This window comes from Lichenostomus cassidix, chromosome 26, assembly GCF_008360975.1.
Source record: "Lichenostomus cassidix isolate B80296 chromosome 26, HeHo_3.0, whole genome shotgun sequence".
Taxonomy (NCBI): Eukaryota; Metazoa; Chordata; class Aves; order Passeriformes; family Meliphagidae; genus Lichenostomus; species Lichenostomus cassidix.
The window spans coordinates 1,378,989-1,398,867 of NC_139506.1; the positions used below are offsets into that span (position 1 = coordinate 1,378,989).

Here is a 19,879-nt window from a genome sequence, read left to right on the forward strand (position 1 = left end):
CATCAGGGTTATCAAGCCCAACTCCTGGCCTTGCACAGACACCCCAACAATCCCACCCTGTGCCTGAGAGTGCTGTCCAAATGCTCCTTTGAGCTCAGACAGGTTTGGAGCTGTGACCACTTCCCTGGAGAGCCTGTTCCAGTGCTCAGCCACCCTTTGAGTGAAAAACTTTTTCCTTTCTAATTTAAATCTCCCCTGACACAGATCCATATGTTCCCTCTAGTCCTGTCACTGGTCACAGAGAGCAGAGACTGGAGCTGCCCCTCCACTGCCCCTCATGAGGATGTTAAAGAGCTCAGTGAGGTCTCCCCTCAGTCTTATCTTCTCTAGGCTGAACAAACCGAGTGATTCAAAGAAGAAAACAACCCAGCAGTTAAGCAGGAAATCCAGGTCCTAAACTCTCCTGGTTCTCCTTGAGGAGAGGGCAGAAGCACGGGAGCTGGCAGGATCAGCGGCAATGCCTTGGCAAAACGAACCAGCAATTGCTTAATTGCTCCTAGCTCAAGCCAGGCAGCAGCACGAGCAAACCCAGCACAGACCATCACCGGCCACGGGGAGCAAGGTCACACATCCGCCCAGGAGCAGCTCCATCCCGGTGGGATGCCCGAGGGTTGGGGATCGCAGGCGGCGCTGCGCTGCGGGCTCTGAGCTCCGAGCTCCCGCAGCCCTGCCAGGAGGATGCTCGTGCCGGGGCTGTCCTTGGGAATGCGCTCCCGTGGAGGACGCTGGAATAGCGAGCCGCTGCTCTCCGGAAAAGCAACCCGCGGAGGTGCTTCCCGCAGCTGCCGGGTCCTGCCTGTCCCCGGGCCGGCGGGAGAGTGACTCGGGTCCCCAGGTAAGGTGCCGAACGTCGGCTGGTCACTCCCGCACGGCCGGCTCTGCGGGATGCTCGGGATGATTGCACCGTCCTCCTCTCCCCTGCCGGGAGCCGATCGGCCAGTTTGCACAGAGCCTGCTCAGCCCCGAGGCTGCTGCTTCACCTTGGAGCCTGTGAGCGATGTTTAGGCGGCGGAGGAGATGGGCTAATTTCCAAAAGCCTGCAGGACATCCTGAATCCCAGTCGTGTCAACGGAAGCAGGAGCAGCCCTTCCTGAGTGCCGGACCCAAAGGTGACGGGGCCTGATGGGACAAAGCCGTGATGTGGGAGGCAATCCTGGGGAGTGAGACTCTTGGGTAGTCTGTGCTTTGGGTGCCAGCTCAGTGCCTGCCTGAGCTGAGTGCTGTTTGGAGAGGGTGAGAAGAGTTGCTGGGGTGCGTGGATCAGGGCAGGGAGGCTGGGGGACAGAAATAGGCACAAGGGTTGGCTGGGCATTAGTGGGAAAACAGGTCCCAGGCTGGAGCTGGAAGGTGCTCTTTGCACAAGGGGAACTGGCTATGAAATCACGGCCAGAGGTGCAAGATGACCCCGTGGAAGTGGAGTTTTAAAATGCAAGTGAACAATGAGCAAGTACCAGTTAGTGATAAATCCAGGTCTTCCTCCCCAGAGCACCAACTCCATAGGGTCTCCATATCTTGCTGAAAGTAAACCAACAGCCTTCAAGACCCCTGAGACTCTGTCACAGACCTCTTTAGTCCTTACATCCCAACAGATAATCCTAATGCACAGAGGACACAGGGGATCCCATGTCTGGCACATCCCCGGTTGGGCCAGGGTGAATAGCTAGTGTGGTAACAGCTGGGACTCTTCCCTCCATGTCCATCCCTCCATCACCAACCCTCCCAGCACCATTCTGGGCATCATCATCACCCCTGACATCCCACTGCCACCAAGGTCAGAGCAGAAAGGAGAGCTGGGGATCAAGGGATGTTCCTGTTCTGGGACCTCATCAGTCCATTCCCACCGCAGGAAGGTGAGGGGCATAACTGTGACCCTGTGGGACCTCCTGCCCAGAGCCATTTCCCTCAGTGTTGCCTCCTCCCATCCCCTCCTGGATTTTGCCCTCTGGAGACTGTCAGGCTCCTCTTTGCCCACAGGAGATTGCAATGGCTGTCCTGGTGTCCTGGGCCTGTCCGTACAGCAAACTGACCCTGGTTGGGATCAGCCCCCAGACTGGACACCATGTCCCCTCAAAGCCAGGTCCTCCCTGCTTGTAGGATCCAGCAGCTCCCCCTCTGCTGCCCAGGCCAGCCTGGTGCAGCTGGTACAGAGCTGGTGATGTGACATGGGACAAGCATGGCTGCACACGAAAGGCACAATCCTTGGCCAGAGCATCGCCCAGCTCTTTGCTCCTCACTGCACCCCTCTGCAAACCCAGCCAGTGTCCCTCAGGAGGAGCCAGCTGGCAGCACCCTGTTCCAAGCAGGGGCTCAGAGATGGCCAGAAGTGATGTGACAAAGGTGCATTGGGGGGAGGGAGGAAGGGAGGGCAAGTCTGGGCTTCACTGCTTGAGGTCTCTGCATGGATGGGCACTGAGGAGTGACCAGGGACGTGTGCCCTGCACAGGTGGGTGTGCACCCACTGTGTACCCTGGCAGGTGGGCAGGAGGGGAGCTGGCATCATTCCCAGGAGGGCAGCAGACATGTAGGTGGGTGCAACAAGGTACAGGGGACAGCTTGCTGCAGGAGTGGCACTGAGAGCTGAAAAATGCCCTGGGTCAAGCAGTGTGTTCTGGCTCCATCTGCTCCTAGTCTCCCTCACACCCAGTCTATCTCTACCAGCTCAAGCCTTTTTTCCCACTGCACCTTCATTTTCGTGCTGTGGGTCTCCACAGGGCTGTGTCCCCTCCCATGATCTCTCCCTTCAAATGCACCTCCTCAGCATGCTGGTGCTTCAGCAGAAGGGAGGAAGAGCAGCCATGCTGGCAGGTAGGAGCACACTGTGCACCATCAGAGCCATGGAAGGGTCAGGACATCTCAGCAGTGCAGACTTTTCTGCTCCTAGGAGCCTGGGCCATGGCACATCCCTACACTACAGCCCTACTTCCCTCCTCCTTTCCTTCTGTCCTGGGTGAGTTGCCGTGGCCAGGACAGTCCCTTCAGTCTCCATCACAGTTTTCTGCATAAGGAAAAGTCAAAGGGGCCAGGTGTAGTTTCCAGGCTATGTCCTGGGTGCCCTGCTTAGTCACAGCCAGCACAGGCACATGTGTGACTGGCAGAGCCAAGCCAGCAGCATGGGGAGGTCTGTGAGCAGCAGAGGGGAAGTGCTGCAAGGATTTTCTGGGGATGTCCCTGAGCATGAGTACCTTGGTGTTGTCATGCTTCAGAGGCAGAGGATACACTGCATCCCAGCATCTCAGTTTCCTCTTTTTATCCTGAGTGTGATCCATTGTCATGACCGAATTCAAGTGGAGCCTCCACATTTTGCAGAGGAAGTGCATCAGTGTCTTTCCTGCAGCATCCAGGGGCATTTCATGACCAAGGCAGAACCTGGTGGGAGGAGGAAGGGTGTTACTGCTGAGGGGATCCCAAATCCTTTGAAATGCCCATCAAATCTCTTAAGTCACCCTGGGCCACAGATCACTGAAACAAGCTGCACACAGAGAGCTCCTGGCCTCCATAAAGGCCTTTGTTCCACACCCCTTTTGCAGCTGGAGTTTGTGTCTTGCATAAAATCGTATGTTGGTAAAAGGTTCCCATTCCCTTTGGGGAAAAGCAGCCAAAATGCAGCTCCCAAAGGCCAGTGCTGTCCTGGGTGTCCTGCTCACTGTGCTCTGTGCAGAGGATCAGGATGTGCTGTGGTGTCTCCTGAGTCCAGCGAGAGACCCTGGACAGCCCAGCTGTCACAGCCCCGTTGCTTTGCTCCTGTGTCCTGTCCTGGCAGATTTGTGGATGTTCCCTGGACCCTATGAGGTCTGTGAAGGTCAGCTGTCTCCATCGTCCCTGTCACAGGTGCCTGGCAGCTGGGGAGGTTGGGAGCAGTGTGGGCGCACAGATGTCACTGACACATTCCTGGTGACTTCCCTGTGATATCTGCCCCAATGCCACACTGAGCTTGTCCCTTGCTTGTCCACCTATGTCAGAGCAATAGGGCAGTGAGGAGGCAGCAAGATCAGGCCAGCAAAAGGCAAGAAAAGCAGCTCCAGGGGTTTGCATCTTGGCTGCATCCTCAGGAACCCCTTAAGCTCAAAGACACCCAGATGGGACAGGTGCCCTCCACACTTAGAGGGCAGATACAGTCCCAGCCTCAGGAAGCCTCTGCATATCTCACAGCCTGTTACTCCAGCAAAGAACCCTGCTTGTTTACTCTGATTCCTACTGAGGGCAAGTTTATGCAGCCACCTTGTGAAGTCCTGCAGTGCTGGTCATCTTAGGAATTCCTGAGTTCTGTCAGGGGCAGGTGGGAGGGAAGGGCAGTGCATGGTGGGGGTGCCTCTAGGCCTTACAGATGTGTTCTTTCATCCCACACAGGGCAGGGAGCAATTCCTCAGCCTGTCCTCCAGCCACTCTAGGATCTGCAGGTAAGACACAGGTGCTGCTGGCCTTGTCTCCAGGATAAAGCTGCTCTGCTGCTGGCCAAGCCCAGCACCTTGCTCTGGAGCTTGGGCCCTCTGGTCTCCTAGCCCTTGGGTAGGAGACACTGCCAGGGTCTCCCAGGGTTGCTGAGAGAAGGTGTTGCTCTGGCACACCTGCAAACACACAAGTGAGCCCAGACACACAGCTCTGCACGGGGTGAGCAGCAGTGCTGGCACTGCACAGCCTGGGGACAGCACGGCCACCACAGTGAGCTGGGCTGGAGGGAACTCGAGCTGGGGTCTCCCAAGGGCAGTGAGGGGAGCCGTGGAGCAGGTAGGGGAAAGGTGTTTGGGGCGCAGGGTCCGTGGGGTGCAGTGGGAGCTGCGGGGTGGGGGCTGAGGAGGAAGGAAGCGAGCAGAGCCCGAGCAAGAGCAAACAGGAAGAGCAGTGGGGATGTGTCAGGAAGGATGTGCAGAGCCTCAAGGGCAGACCTGTCCTACCTGAGCCAGACCCCAGGCACCTTCCTCCCCAAATACACCCCTGCCCATCCCTGCTGGAGAGGGGGAGCCCATGCATCCTCCTCTGAGGTACCCAGGGATGGGTGTGGGTGCAGAGGGGTGTCCCCACATGGACATGGGCTGGGGGACGGTGGGGTGGCACAAGGAGCACAGTGCACACGGGCTGGCACTGAGGGTGGCAGGCACTGAGTGAGCCCTGGCACATTCCACAGTGGGATGGGGAACTGCTGGGGCACAGCCTGGGCAGGGAGACAGGGGGACACGGGCAGAACAGCAGGGATGGGAGGATCCATTCTGGCTCCCTGTGGGGCAGGTGGGGTCTGGTGCCCCAGAGCAGCAGCACTGCACCACGAGAAGCATCCTGCCTCAGCCCTCCTGCCAGTGGCCCCCATGGCCCAGCCTTGCCCACCCCTCCATGCCCCACGGGTGGCACCAGTACTGGCCATGGCTTGTACAGAGGCCATCAAGCACACCCCACCAACCCCATCGGAGATGCTTGTGGAGACCCTCCAGGGTTCTGGGGGAGGCCAGGCCATGCCACAAGCACAGGACGAAGGTTTGTCAGTGGGGAGCAGGGCTGGGTGTGCAGGCGGCCCGGCAGAGCCGAGCTGCAGAGATGTGGCCGGTATGTGTGTGGGCGGCAGTCGGGGTGGGGGAGAAGGAGGGAGAGGAAGCAGCAGAGGCAGCAGCTCCTTTGATAAGCAGCTTCCTGAACACTTTCAAACCGTGGTGTCAGACCGACACGCGCCGTGCCCACAGGCCTGTGCCGGGACCGACTAGCCCACGCCATGGGGCAGCAGGTAGGCAGCTCCCCAGCCCACCAGCTGCCCGCTGGACAGAAGACCCGCTGGGCAGCGCCGGGCCCTGGTGCCAGGGGTGGTGGGCATGTGCTTGCGGATGGGCAGGGCTGGGATGCTGGGCAGGTGATGTGAGCACTGTCCCTGCAGGTGCTGGCGGCTGAGGTACTTCCCAGGGCCCCTCTGCTAGCCAGGGCATCTGCCAGGTGTTTCCTGGCTGGAGTGCGAGGCACAGCTGCTGGGATGGGAGCCTGGGCTGTCTCTGCTCAGGATCTCCCCTGGTGCTGCTGCTGAGCAGCTGCTCTTGTCCTGCCTGGATGGAGAGCACTGGGACACCCTGCATGGGCCGTGGGGATCGTGTGCATGGCAGTGGTGGCATTGCCACTCCCAGCAATGCCACTGGGCTGCAGGGAACCTTGGGGAACAGCTCCTGCCTGAGCTGTGTTCCCAACCACCATGTGGACCTGGCTCTCCACAAGACCTCCCTGAGCAGATGGGCTGCCTGGGATCCCATTCTTTGCTCACCAAAAGCTCTGAATGCATCCTTCCCTGCCTCTGTGGGTCTGTCCCCTCTTCATGGAGGAAGCTGGGGATGAGAAGGAGGCTCAGGATCCCAGCTCAGGATCCCGGGGCTGGTGGTGGAGGATCTCTGGCATGTTCTCCAGCTGGGCTGCCCCATCGCCTCTTGCTCAACCACCCAGATAAAGCAGTTTCCTCTTGACAGTTGCTGAGACCTGCAGGATGGAGGAGGCTGTCCCAGGCCCATCCCTCCCTTGCCAGAGCCATGAGGCTGTTGAGGGTGCCTCGTCTGTGTCTCCCTGCAGCAGGAGCTGGCCAGACTCCGTGTGGTGGCTGCAGCCCACCTAGTGTCACCTGCTGAATGCTGCTGTGCTCATGCATTCCAGCTCCTCTCCTCCTCACCATATCCCCAGGCTGAGGCAGGGGAACATGGTGGGGAAGGGTTGGAAACACAGGGCATAGAGGTGGAGAGCATCTCCATCTCCCCCAGAGCAGCCTGCACCCTGCCAGCACAGGGAGGGGGTGTCCTCCCTTCAGGGGAAGCAGGTGGTCCTTGGTGCCATGCCCAGGGTCACTGGTGGCATTTGTGGGCTGCAGTGCTGCAGCCATCCCAGAGGGGGAATGTGCTGGGAGATCTCTGTCTGCCTGGATAACAGGGCTGGGGACAAATGAGCACTTAAAACCCTTGCTTTTGGACCATTTGTCAGGTTGTCCACCCAGCCTTGTGGTATCTCTCAGATCTGACTTTTCTTTCCCAGCTGCTTTTCCTCTGATGGCTCCATGATTTCCCAGGAGCTGAGGGCTCCCTGTGTCCCCCTGCTGTGCTTCAGGACGAGGGCTCTGTAGCTGCTGCAGCATGGTCCAAGCCTGCTTGCTGTGCTCCAGAGTTCATAAGGGCAGCCTGGCAGCCCAGGCAGCTGCAGCAGACATGGACAAGCAGGACAAGCCCAGTCCCTCTGCCAAGAAACACGTGCGGCTCCAGGAGAGGTGAGTGTGCCTCAGCCCTGCCCGGGGCACCCATGGCACTACTCATGCCCTGGGCTCTCCCAGAATTCCTTCCTGCCATGTGCAGGTGCCAGGTCTGAGTGGGGAGGCAGCCCTGGACAGGGCTGTCCACCCAGCCCAGGACAAATCTCAACACCATCCTTCAGGAGCTTCCCAGTAAAAAGGCAAAATGATCAGCTAGTTCCTTGTTCCTCAATCCCCCCATCTCTTGGGGTCTCTGTCTGGCTGTTGCTCACTGTGGGGTGGTTTTAGCTGATGATACAGTGGCATGGGCTGTCCTTCTGTCCCAGGGGGCAGAGGGTCAGCCAGGGACCCCTTTGCCTTTCAGGAGGGGCTCCAATGTATCACTAGTGCTGGACATGAGCTCTCTGGGGAACGTGGAGCCCATCCAGCCTGTCTGCACACCACGGGACATCACACTGAAGTTCCTGAGGACATCCAGCCATGTGCTGAGGAAACAGGAGCTCCAGCAGCATGCCCAGAACCTGGCACAGCTCCAGGAGGAGTTTTCGGTGCGATGATTCCCTCTCCCTCCTCACAGGAGGGGTGGCAGGGGCTGGCAGTGGTGGCACTGGCAGAAGTGGACATGTCTGAGGGAGGCTCTGAGCCCAGCTGTGCCCCACAGCCCCAGGGAGGGCAAACAGAGGGAGGGCTGCCCGGGTGCCATCTGCTCCTTGGTGCCACACATGTCCTGCTGGGTCCCTGGAAAACCCTGTCCTGCCCTCCCATGCCACAGTCTTCCCCCAAGGCTGCCTCTCTGGAAGGAGTCTCACCACGAGTGCAGTAAAGACAGGACTCATCCCAGCAGCTGGCATCTCTGGTGATGCCACCAGGTCCCTGGCTCAGCTGTGTCCCTGCTCGGTCTGCCACCACCAGCAGACACAAGTGGCAGCGATGGGCTTTTCCTCATGGCTGTTTTCTCCCCTGCAGAAAATCCCACCCAACTTCGTGAGTCCGGAGGAGCTGGAAATCCCTGGGCGTGCCTTCAAGGACAGATACAAAACCATTCTGCCCAGTATGTGCCACTGCCTCCCTTTGCCACCCATTTGCCCTGTTTGCTTGTGGGAGAGAGATGAGTCAGAGCAGAGCCCTGGCACTGGGGTGGGCACTCCTGGGTTCTCTGGCTGTCCCTGCCATGCCACCCATATTGCAGGAGCTGGGTGCTGTGCTTCAGGGGGTGTAAACCCCAGTGCTGTGGGGTGGGACATGGGGAGCTGACCCCTGGGGTGTCCTGCCCAGGTGTGCAGCACACATGGGGTCTGAGATGTCCCCAGGGCATGGCCCTAAGGGTGTAAAGACCGAAGATGGCATGGAAGGACTCAGCTGGGCTCCAGTCAGGTGCAGTGGGGATGTCCTGGGGGTCCCTGTGGCTGAGTTACCCCAAGTGCTCACTGTGGTACAAGTGGGTTTGGGCTGTAGCTGGGCTGTGCCCTGCCAGGGCAGTGAGGCTGAAGTGGGACAAGAACAGGCCTCGAGGGAGGGTGCAGACAGCTCTGAGCATGGCATGGAGCAGCCATGGAGGTGGAGAGGAGGGGGACTCAGCCTCCAGCCCTGAGGCTGCAGCAGGGAGGATGGGCAGGGTCAGTCTGGGGGGTAATACCTGCGACATCTTTCAGATCCTGAGAGCCGGGTGTGCCTCAGGAGGAAAGGGAGGCAGGAGGAAGAGAGCTACATCAATGCCAACTACATCACGGTGAGTGTTCTGCCTGGCTGGAGAGCCATTCAGTCCCAGGGCCTGCAGCCCAGGGCTCAGGTGCCACACAGGTCACACATGCCAGAGCACTGTCACCTGCTGTCCTGTGGCTGCCCTGGGGCAGCAGACTTAACTTGCCACCCCTTTTGGAGCTGGAGAGATGTGGCTCCATCTGCACAGAGCAGACACTGCTCCTTTTGGTGGGAGAGTCTCATGAGGGAGCTGCTCCTGGTTCCTGGGCAGACTGAGCACCCCAAAAAGCTCCCTTGCAGGGTCTTCTCCATCTCCTCCAAAAACTCTGGCCCATTGTCTGGCAAAGGCATGGGAGGCAAGCTGTGTCCGCAGATTCTGGCAGCTCAGAGATCCTCAAATCTCACACATGTTGGGATTTCCTCTCTTTTCAGGGAGCTTGTGGCAATTTCCCTAGAGGAGATCTAATGAAGATGGGGTTTGACTTATTTTTGGCACCCATTGGTGTCCCTTTCCAGAGACTGAGAAATCCCCAGACCCTAGGGTGTTACTTAGACAATCTGATTTTGATATCCATCCCTGTGCAAACCCTTCCAGGCTGCAGTCTCTCCCAGAATGGACCCTTGGGTCAGCCAGGTGCCAGCTTTGCCGGGTGGGCAGGCTTTTTTCTGGGCAATTCATCTCACTTCAGCACTCTTCCCAGGGCACTGGGAAGCAGAGGTGGGGCCATAGGTGCTGTGAGTTCTTGGCAGAGAGAAAGCAGGACTTGGAAAAGTAACCCACAAAAAGTGCAATCTGATGTGCTGTTGGGAGGTGGTTGGAGGGTGCAGGTTGGAGCTGGAGGGCAGTTAGGAGAATTACTTTTCTGAGGGTGCTTGTGGCTGAGATCCACTGAGAAAGCAGCAACTAGCACCCTGCAGGGAGGGTCAGAGCACCTTTGGACCAAGAACACTGTGCCCAAAGCTGCTGGGAGGCTTGTCTGGTGCAAGGGCAGTTTGCCCATGGGCAGCAGAGGAACTGTTAGTCCTCCTGAGGCAGCCTGGCAGCATGCAGCTGCACACCAGGGGACACTGGCACATCAGGGGACACTGGCATTCTGTCCCTAACCCCAGGGTGTACATGGCATCCCCTCTGTCTCACAGGACTGCTAACAATGTGTCACTACTGCCCATCCCCGTGGCACACACCTGCCCACAAATGTGCCCACACAGCCCTGTGTGCAGCCGGTATTTCCTGACCCCTTCCTTCCCCTTAGCTCCCCAAGGGTGTATGGGTGCAGGAATTTGTGGGCACATCAGAAAATTAACAACCCAGCCTGCCTGGGCATGCCTGGGAGGCACAGGAATCTGGGAGGGCTCTGCAGATGCTGGATCACATCAGCCCCAACTGGGATTGATGCTCTTCCTGCTGATGGTGCTCCATGAAATGTTTTTGAGCATGGGTTTGGGGAGGGGATGGTGGAATTCCCAGGGTTGACATCTCCAGGTCTGCTGAATAGAAAATCATGTTCCCTAGGAAAAAGAAATAATCTTGAGGCATGTAAGTAGAGCTCTGCAAAATGTTCCTGAAAACATTCCTGCCCCTTAGCTGGGCCAGTGCAACTTCTTGTGAGACCAAACCATTAACAGGATTGCTGGGAAGGCCGGGAATTTTGATACCTTTGGCAATTTTATACTAGGAGAGGGAGTGACAATGGAGACAGAGGATGCCTGGAGCTGTGAAAGAGGGATTCCTGCTTGTCCTTGTGGAAATGCCCACAGAGAGGAGTGCAGCTCCCTCCATGAGCTTTGCCTCACCAAGGCATCCATCACACTGGCTGTTGGCACACTGATAGCTTGGGGATGCTTGGAGGATCTTGGGTGTACAAGGCCAGCTTCATGGACTGGATGATGGGACCAGTGGGATGGGGAGGATGCCTGGTAGTTCCTCATCAGATCTATAAAAGCATCTTAAGGACAGGTTTACTAGGAAACAGCATGTGAGGCTCAGTCTGTAAAATGTAGAGGCAGAAAAGCACCATGAGGGCTGGAGTGACCTGGAGAGAGGTGCCACCCTCCAGGACCCCCAGGTTCCCTGACGGGCTGTGTACTCGGCAGGGCTATGCAGGGCGACCCCGGGAGTACATCGCCACGCAGGGACCCATGCTGAACACCGTGACCGACTTCTGGGAGATGGTGTGGCAGGAGGAGGCACCTCTCATCGTCATGATCACCGAGCTCCAGGAGCGCAAGGAGGTACTGCCGACCCTGCCCAGGCAGTGCCCAGCCAAGGGCACAGAGGACAATAGGGTTCTGATGACAGCAGAGGGTCAAACGTGGGGTCTGGGCACCCACTTCTTGTGCTTTCTTCTCAGAGGATTCCCTGGTGAATCACAAGTGGAGGAGGAGAGCCCCAGGGCTGCAGCCTTGGCTCTATCCAGCAAAGCTTTTGCTCCTCGAGTGGCTTTGTGCCCTGAGCATGCTTTACCAGCAGGATAATAGGATAAAGGGTTTAGGCCAACCCCTGGGATGGGGCAGAAGCTGTGGGCAGCAGTTCCTCTCTGGTCCCCACAGCTCTCCCCTGGGCTGGGAGCTCTCAGCCTGGGGATCCAGCTGGGATGGGAGTTGACAGCACCTGCCTGGGGGAACTGAGAACTGGAAACACTCTCTCTTTCCTGGCCATGTCCTTGCTCCCTTCTTTCCCAACTGACAGCCTCCCTGTGCCCTGGGTCCTGCTGGGTCTGCAAGCTCCCAGGGCTGAGGAGGGACGTGCATCCCTGGGGCCTGAAAGCCAGGGCAGGGCATGGGAGAGGGTAAAGGGCAGCAGATGCAGGGACAGGGACCTATCCCTTCCTTGCTTTCCCTCTGCATCACTTTACATCCACCTTCCCTGCTCCCCTACCATCCCCAAGGTGATGCCCCTCCCAAGAGCACTGACCCAAGCACAGTTCAAACATCCAGTGGATGCCTCAAGCATCTCCACAGCCACAAACCTGCCTTGTTCTCCAGAAATGTGTCCACTACTGGCCCGAGAAGGAGAGCACCTACGGCCCCTTCACCATCCATGTGCAGGGGCTGAGCGAGAATGTGGAGTACGTGGTCCGGGATCTCTCCATCCAGGTGGGTTCAGTGTTCATCCTGGGGTCAGAGAGGGAGCACATTGGGGCCCAGCAGTGTCCCTGACACCCCTCGGATCTCTAGTGAGATGGCAATGCTGTGTGACAGGAAAGAGGAGGGACCCCTGCCAGAGGAGGGGTCTGCAGAGCCCCTCCTGCCTGGGGAGGCCAGGGGGGAGCAGGACCCATGCTGGGGTACAGAGGAGAAGGGGTCAGCTGGGCACAGCAGCACTACCAGCCCAGTGTTTGTGCACTGTGTTGTTTGGCTCTGCCCCAAGGGCACTCTAGTCACCCTGGGCTGACACTAGCCTAAAGGATCTTGCTTGTTTTGCCTGGACTCTGGGGACAGTACTGGGACATTGCGTCTCTTCTCATCTTCTGGGATAGGATACATCCATTGTGTCTGGCCATGGGATCTGTCCCTCATGTCTGGCAGAGGCACAAAGAGAGATTTGGGAGGAGAGAGGCTGAGATGGGTACAGGCTGCTTGGTCTCTGCTTGAGCTGGACTCCAGGTTTCATTCGGCCCTTGCTCTAACATCCCAATTTCTCTCTGTTCTGTGCTGGAAAAGCTTGGAAAGGAATGCCGCAAGGTCAAACACATCCTCTTCCCTTCCTGGCCGGACCAGCAAACACCCGAGTCAGCCAAGCCCCTGCTGCACCTGGTGTCCAAGGTGGAGGAGACTCTGCAGACTGCAGCCAGCTCAGGGCCCATCGTGGTGCACTGCAGGTAAGAGCTTGCACCTCACCTGAGCCCCATCTGTGCTTCACCTCGGGCTCAGCCTGCAAATGCCAGAGGGGAAAATCCCACATTTGAGTGCTCGTGCACAGATCCCACTGTGGTGCAGAAATCCCAGGGCACAGCCACCCCATGGCAGAGTTGTCCATCAGCAGTTCCTATCCCAGCAGAGGATGGTGGTGTTAGCATGCCATATCCTGCTTCATGGTCCATGGGCAGCAGGGTGGGAGCAGGAGAGATCTGGATTTTGGATCCAGCCACCAGCCCCACTGTACACCCACAGCTCTGGCTCTGGATCACCCTGCTTGAGCAGGGAGATGGAAACAGATGACCCCATGGTTGGTCCCTTTGAACCGGACCAAGTCTGTGATTATGTGACTTCTGCTCCCTGTGCCACCCAAGCATGGCCCGTGGCTTGGATGTGGAGCTGTGTTTCAGGACAGCCCTCCTGCAGGACGTGGTCTCTGCCTATTTTCTCTCCTTGCTCTGTGAATTTGGGAACAGTGGAACAGAGCACCCGGTTGTCCCTATGGAACGCACTCAGCATGCACTGCTGCAGGCTGAGGGCAAGCCACTGTTGCTGGCTAGAGCCCAGCTGCGAGGGGAAAGAGCTGCAGAGCCCCTGAACTGCACAAGGATGGGGCACAGACTGCTTTTGTGCTTCCAGAGCAGCCTCAGCCAGGCTGTGCAACACAGCAAGAACTCCTTGCCATGGCAGAGTGACCCCAGCCCATGGCTTTTGGTGCCTGGCTAACAAGCTTGGTCTGGCAGCTGAGGCCAGGACCCCAGCATCCCTCTAGGAAGAAATCCCAGCAGCAAACCAACCCAGGAGTCATCCAGCTCAGCAAGATGCAGGTCTAGGCAGTGGATGCTGTCGTGCTCAGCACAGCTCTGTCTGTCCTGCAGCGCAGGCATTGGCCGCACCGGCTGCTTCATTGCCACCAGGATCGGCTGCCAGCAGCTGAAGGACAAGGGGGAGGTGGATATCCTTGGGATTGTGTGCCGTCTCCGCATAGACAGGTGGGTACTCGGAGCAGGTGGCTCCTTGGAGGGTCCTCCTGGGTGCCAAGCCTGGGATGAGGGATGTGGGAGGGATGTGGGGATGGGCATCCCAAGGGGGCATGGCATGGCGACTATTTCTGATGGAAACCAGAAGGGTTGCTGGAGGATGCAGATGTGTGGATAGCAAACAATTCCCAGTGCTGAGCTGGCTCTGCTGTCAGAGCTGTTGTAGCTCTGACCTGAGGACGTGAGGGAGAGGAACCTGGCAGCCATCTGCTCCTCCTTTCCAGCTCAGCCACTAAATCCAGAAACACTCCATCTGGCCACTTTTCAAGAAGTACAGGTGAAAATTAGAGCCACATCATTTGCTAATCTCATTTTGAACAGCCCAGCAATGCTTCTGAACCCCTATACTCTGGTGCCTGTTTCAGAGGCATCTTGGCATTGCTGGTGAAGTGCGAATATTTGTGCCCCAGGAGCAGAGTTGGGAATGGGGTTCTGTGTTTGGTGAAGTGTCAGTGGGCCCTGCCTTTCCCTTGCAGAGGTGGGATGATCCAGACGAGTGAGCAGTACCAGTTCCTCCATCACACACTGGCTCTCTACGCTTCCCAGCTGCCAGAGGTGGGAGGCCACTAGTGCAGGGCTCCCACCAGGCTCCCTGCTCTGACCTCTCCTGCACCAACCTTGGGGATAGCTTCACCAAAACCTCTCCTGATGCTGCCAGGCCACAGAGCACCAGCACCAACCTCCCTCAGGATGAGAACAGCTGAGTGAACCCATGGGAACTGTGGCTTTGGAGCCTGGGGATGAGCAAGGTGTGGTGGTGCAGTGGTGCAGCAGGTGCTCGAGGTGGCCACTGCAGATTTCACCCATGGAAAGAAGCTCTGGCTTTTGAGAGGTGCAAGATCCTGAACCAGAAGAGCAAGCTGTGCAGAGGAACTGCAGCTGGCAAGAGCCAAGAGCGTGGTTTGCCCTTCAGCTGCACACAAATGTTCACTCCGTTAGAGGCAGCGCTGCTAGAACTACCCTGAAATAAACGGAGCCTCAGTCCTGCCTGTGCATCCTCTGTGGGCAGGGCTGGGCTTGCTCCAAACATCACCATGAGGCTCTTCTTGCTAACGACACACCTTGATGGCTTAGCACAACAGGTGCACAGTCAGCTAACAGTGTTCCATGGCTTGCTTTCCTCTCCTCCTGCAGCCAACACCTTCTCAACAGCCTGAAAGTAGAATCACAGAATTATTAAGGTTGGAAAAGGCTTCCAAGATCATCGAGTCCAATCTCTGATTGAATCCCACTGTGCCCACTAAACTGGATCATGAATTGCCATGTATAGTTGTTTCTTGAACACCTCCAGGGATGGTGACTCCACCACCTCCCTGGGCAGCTGTGCCAGGGCATGACCACCCTTTCAGGGAAGAAATTTTCCCTAATATCCAACCCAAACCTCCCCTCTCCCTAGCAGGGAAGGCTCCCAAGCACAGTTTCCAAATGTTGTGTTCCCAGTTGCCTTCTGTTACACAAGGGTGGGGATTTTGAATTCTTGGGCTTTTTTTCTGAAATCAGAACAAAATAATATTTGGAGTTTATTAGGTTGTCTTTTTAACTAGTAAATCCAGGGGGGAGGAAATAGAAAAATATTTTGGTATAAAACATGGAGATGGAAATATTTTGTGAAGTATTTTGAAGCTATTCAAAGCTGCCCTTGGCCGATGAGGATCTCACACCTGCTTGAGCAGTGAGGACTGGGAAGGAGATGGGATCTGCCTGACATGACCCAGTGTGAGATCCAGGGAAAGAAGGGTCAGTCTTCCTGCTGAATGAATCTGACCTTGCCTGGACTCTCTGAGCTTCCCCAGCTCAGGGCTGTGTGTATGACCCACCCCTTCACCACTCCATGGGGCCCTGAAATGCAGCTGAATCGCTGCCCAATGGTCTTCCCTGTCCAATTCCCTCCCGTGGCGCCAGGAATAACTCTGCTTCCTAGCCCTGCAGCAGGAAAAAGAACAGATCTGAAGTTACATCCTTTTACCTGCTGCATTTCCATCATCCTGGCAGAGAAATCCCCTGTTCCTAGTGCCACATCAGCCCTTCCTCATGCCTGAGTCAGCCCAGCCAGGTGCTTTGGGGGGTAACTGTGCTCTCTGTGGGACTCCTGCATGATGCTCAGGCTCTTGGAGAGGCCGTAGAGCTTCTGCAAGCTCCCTGAAGGTCAATGCATGGCTCAGGACTTTGCCTTCTCAGGTAATTTGGTGTAAAACTCTTGCCTTTAATGGTGTCTCTGGAGACACCAGTAAGAGGTCTGATCATAATTCCCCTTCTCAAGTCTTTCCTCCTGCACTGCCATCAGGCAGGTGAACTTGAAGACATACAAACTGCACCTGGACAGTTTTCCTTCACTCCCTGGACAGCAGGACACACCCCATTTTCCTCATGCTTTCAGTTTACTATCCAGAGGAGAGCTCTCAGGGCAGCCTCAGGCCAAGAGCTGCACCAGGGTCTCTCCAGGGCATGCAGGAGCAGCGCCAGGATGGTGGCAGGGCCAGGGGTGTTGTCACCCCCTCCCAGATTCCCCATCAGGTGCCGGGAGTTTTTCCAGTTCAGCTGTCTGATGTAGATTATGATCAGTTAAGCAGGTTTCCTGCCTTTTGATCTCAATTTCAACTAGCTCCCTCTGTTCCACACTTACTTGGTCACCATGTGAGTTCTGTCTGTCCCCTCTGCACTGAGTCCCTGAGCTGTGGTCCTGATCCTGTGCTCACCCCACATCAGCGGTGCAGCAGGGTTTGATCTGCTCTGGCTGTGTCCTGAGAAACTGCCCTACCCCATCCATATAGACCACACGGTGCCCAGTAGGCAAGGGAAAGGAATCTCTCCAAAATCTCATGCTTCCCCATGCGCTGGGCTAGGATTAAGCCCCTGAGCTTGGCCAGGGGTTTCAACAGAGCCAAGATTGCTCTGTTCCTCTCTCCCCCACTTGAAACCCAGGTATGGACCCAGCTGTCCTTATCCTTCTCATGGTGTTCCTGTGCTTCAGGGGAGGTACAGCCCAGCCAGGCAGGCAGAGCATGCTGGCACTGGGGGCCCTGGGCTGCAGCATCCTGAGAGCCATGTCCCCAGGAGGCCAGGTCCTGCCCAGGGCTGAGAAAAAGTCCTTCCTCCATTGAATCACAGAACAGTTTGGGTTGGAAGGCCATCTAGTCACAACCCCTTCCACTATCCCAGGTTGCTCCAAGCCCCATCCAGCCTGGCCTTGGACACTTTCAGAGATGGGGCAGCCCCAGCTTCTCTGGGCACCCTGTGCCAGGGCATCACCACCCTCTTGCTAAAAAATTTCTTTCTTACATCTAAGAAAAAATATATATGTATTTGAATAAAAATACAAGATCTAAGATCATGTCCTGTCCACACGACTGAAATTTTGGCCTGGGGTTTTCCAGGCTGATAATCCCTTCCCTCCCCTTGCAACAACTCACTGGGATGGGAGGAAAGAACACAGTGGCCACATGGCACACATCACTGTTGTGGCCCACAGCAGCATTGGTGGTGACAAGTAGACTCAGAATGCTCCAAATTCACTTGATGGAAAGCTTTAATGCCATTAAACTTAGCACTGCTTCAGCAAGTCCTTGGAAAGGCAGAGCACATGCCAAAATCCAGTGTTTTGAGTATTTAACAACAGCTTTGCTCTCAGGTGAGTGATGGTAACCACAGGCTCCAACAGCACCCGTGGGCTCCAAGTCATCAGTGCCCAGGTCATCACTTGGAAAGGAGACATTTCAGGGCATGCTTTGACATTTCCAGGCAGCACTGGGGTCCCAGGATCCCAAGAAGGCCACATGAGAGCACTGTGGAACCCCACAGAGGATGAGGCCCAGGCAGCAGCACTCACCCAGCACCAGAGGGAGGGCTGACCTGGTGGCTGGGAGCACCAGGAACCCTGTGAGACATGGGATTGACATGTCTTTGTGCTGCTCCTTGGTAGCCCAGGAGTTAAACTCGGAGCCAGGGTAACAAGGATAAGCCACCCATTACCCATGTGGGTTGGGCAAAGCCAGACCTCTCAGTTCCCTTAAGGAACTTGGTTGAGCAACCACATCAAAACCTCCCAGGAATGTCAAATATGCTGTTGTCTGGAGAGGCCCTGGAGTGGTGCCAGCTCTTGCACAAGATTGCCCAGTCCCAATCTCTTGGCATGGAGACCACAGGGTGACACTGGGGGACAGTGCTGCAAGGACCAGATTCGGTGTGTGCATCCCTGCATGTGCCACCACGGACCCTCTGCAGGGAATAGAGTTTGGGACCCTGGTTCAAACCAGTGGGAAACAGCTAGATGTCCCCAAACCTGTCAGGGCTGCCTCCCCTTGATGGGAATATGGGAAATAGGGTGGGTGGAGTCAGGATGGTGCATGAAAATGATCTTTTTTGCTCATGTCTCCCCCAGCATGGAGATGGTCAGCAGCCCACTGTTGTCCCTGCTGTGAGGAGTGAGTTGGGTTTGAGCACTGGATGGGCAGTTTTTCTGGCAGTACTTGCAGGAACATCCCTGAGATCCAAGGACAATCTTCAACAACTTCAGTGCTACAGGCATGCTGGGGGGAAAGCCCCAAACTGGTGCAGGGAAATTCTTTGGGCTGGAATGTCACACAAAAATCTCTTTTCTCCCTGTATTCATGGGGCCCCACCTCGAATGCTGGGGGCAGTTTTGGACCCCTTGTGACAAGAAAAAGTGCTGGAGTGACAAAAAAAAGTACCTCAAGTGCTGGAGTGTGTCCAGAGAGGGCAACAGAACTGGGGAAGGGTCTGGAGCACAGCTCTGATGAAGAGCAGCTGAGGGAGCTGGTGGGGCTCATCATGGAGAAAAGGAGGCTCACGGGAGACCTTCTGGCTCTGCACAACTCCCTGACAGGAGGGGGCAGCCAGCTGGGGGTCAAGCTCTGCTCCCAGGGAACAGGGACAGGGCCAGAGGAAATGGCCTCAGGTTGCACTGGGGGCAGTTTAGATTGGATATTAAGAAAGATTTCTTCACCAAAAGGGTGGTCAGGCCCTGGCACAGGCTGCCCAGGGCAGTGGTGGAGTCACCATCCCTGCAAGATGATGACTTGTGGACATGGTTCAGTGATGACCATGGCACTGCTGGGATAATGGTTGGACTCGATGACCTTAGAGGTCTTTTCCAACCTGGAAAAAAAATTCTAAGAAAGGAAAATCTTCAAGCGGAAATTGCATGCAAGATTTGGGGGATGATGAATTTTTCAGTGGATGAGGACTTATGATGGGGTAATTACAGAAAACAATGATATTTCTGCTTTCTCAGGCCTCCCTTTGGGAGCACAGAGATTTTGAGCAGGCTGCAGCAGCTCAGAAAGCAGAATGCTTTCTGTCTTAGCAAACAAAGGCAGTTTCCCAGTGACTAACAGCACATGATGGAAACTCTTTCCCACCATTGTCAGGGGCTGAACCCCAGTGCAGTTTCCCTATTTTCTGAGCATACACATTTTTCTCAGGCAGCCCCAGCAGCAGATTGAGCATCCTTGTCTCTTGTGAGAGCACAAGCAACCTCTACACATGGGCTCTCCCCAGCAACTGCTGGAATAAAGGATCTGGTGTCAGGGAATTGCAAATGGCCCAGTGTGTCAGTGCTCACTTTAGGACTGGCTGAAATCCCGTGTGGGTGGAACCGAGCCCTGCTGGCATGGCACGGCCAGGCAGCCCTGCCCTGGGCACTCAGCACGGCTGGGAGAGCACAGCAGAGGGAAGGCACAGCCAGCACAGACACCTGGAGCAGCTCTGCATCCCCCCAGCCTAGCAGAGCTGAGCAGGGGGAAAACAAAGGGGTTTTGAGGCTGCAGGGCTCAACCTGATGGCTAAAGGCTGCTGCGACAGCAGGCTGGGTAAAGGTCTCACAGGAACATCCTTCGAGATGACAAAAGCTGTGCCTTTGGCTTGTGTTTCATTCTCCAGGTGGGAACTGTTGGATTCTGTGGCATTGCTCAGGGCTCCTGGCACCCACTACACCCCACACTGCCCACACTGCCTGCTGGCACCCAGCACTCCTGTACACCCTGCACCCCCAGTATCCCCAGTTCTCCAGCACTGATCCCACCCTGCATCCCTGCACCCTCAAGTACCCCAGGACTTTTGCAAGCCC

General features: G+C 56.5%; 1 protein-coding gene across 4 annotated transcripts; it reads left to right on the forward strand.

Annotated features, from left to right (window-relative positions):
- Positions 1–635: 635 nt before the first annotated feature.
- On the forward strand, positions 636–14,826 carry PTPN7 (protein tyrosine phosphatase non-receptor type 7). 4 transcript variants are annotated; one of them, XM_085082770.1, is made up of 12 exons: positions 636–835; positions 950–1,109; positions 4,348–4,397; positions 6,985–7,213; positions 7,560–7,743; positions 8,162–8,246; positions 8,848–8,924; positions 10,991–11,128; positions 11,882–11,992; positions 12,560–12,717; positions 13,633–13,746; positions 14,271–14,826. In XM_085082770.1, the coding sequence occupies exons 4-12, from the start codon at positions 7,083–7,085 to the stop codon at positions 14,362–14,364; spliced, it is 1,092 nt and encodes a 363-aa protein (XP_084938896.1). In that variant the 5' UTR covers positions 636–835; positions 950–1,109; positions 4,348–4,397; positions 6,985–7,082; the 3' UTR covers positions 14,365–14,826. The 4 variants fall into 4 exon arrangements, with proteins under 4 accessions (XP_084938896.1, XP_084938895.1, XP_084938897.1 ...); XM_085082769.1 differs by having other exon boundaries at positions 636–1,109; XM_085082771.1 differs by lacking the exons at positions 636–835; positions 950–1,109; positions 4,348–4,397 and adding an exon at positions 4,849–4,979.
- Positions 14,827–19,879: the final 5,053 nt, after the last annotated feature.

What these genes read in the sequence shown, in the direction of transcription:
- PTPN7 (XM_085082769.1), top strand. Translation starts at nt 7,083, where the DNA reads ATGGTCCAAGCCTGCTTGCTGTGCTCCAGAGTTCATAAGGGCAGCCTG. An exon ending in TCCGGGATCTCTCCATCCAG is followed by an intron (nt 11,993 to 12,559) that starts GTGGGTTCAGTG and finishes GTGCTGGAAAAG; the next exon opens with CTTGGAAAGGAATGCCGCAA. An exon ending in CCCATCGTGGTGCACTGCAG is followed by an intron (nt 12,718 to 13,632) that starts GTAAGAGCTTGC and finishes TCTGTCCTGCAG; the next exon opens with CGCAGGCATTGGCCGCACCG.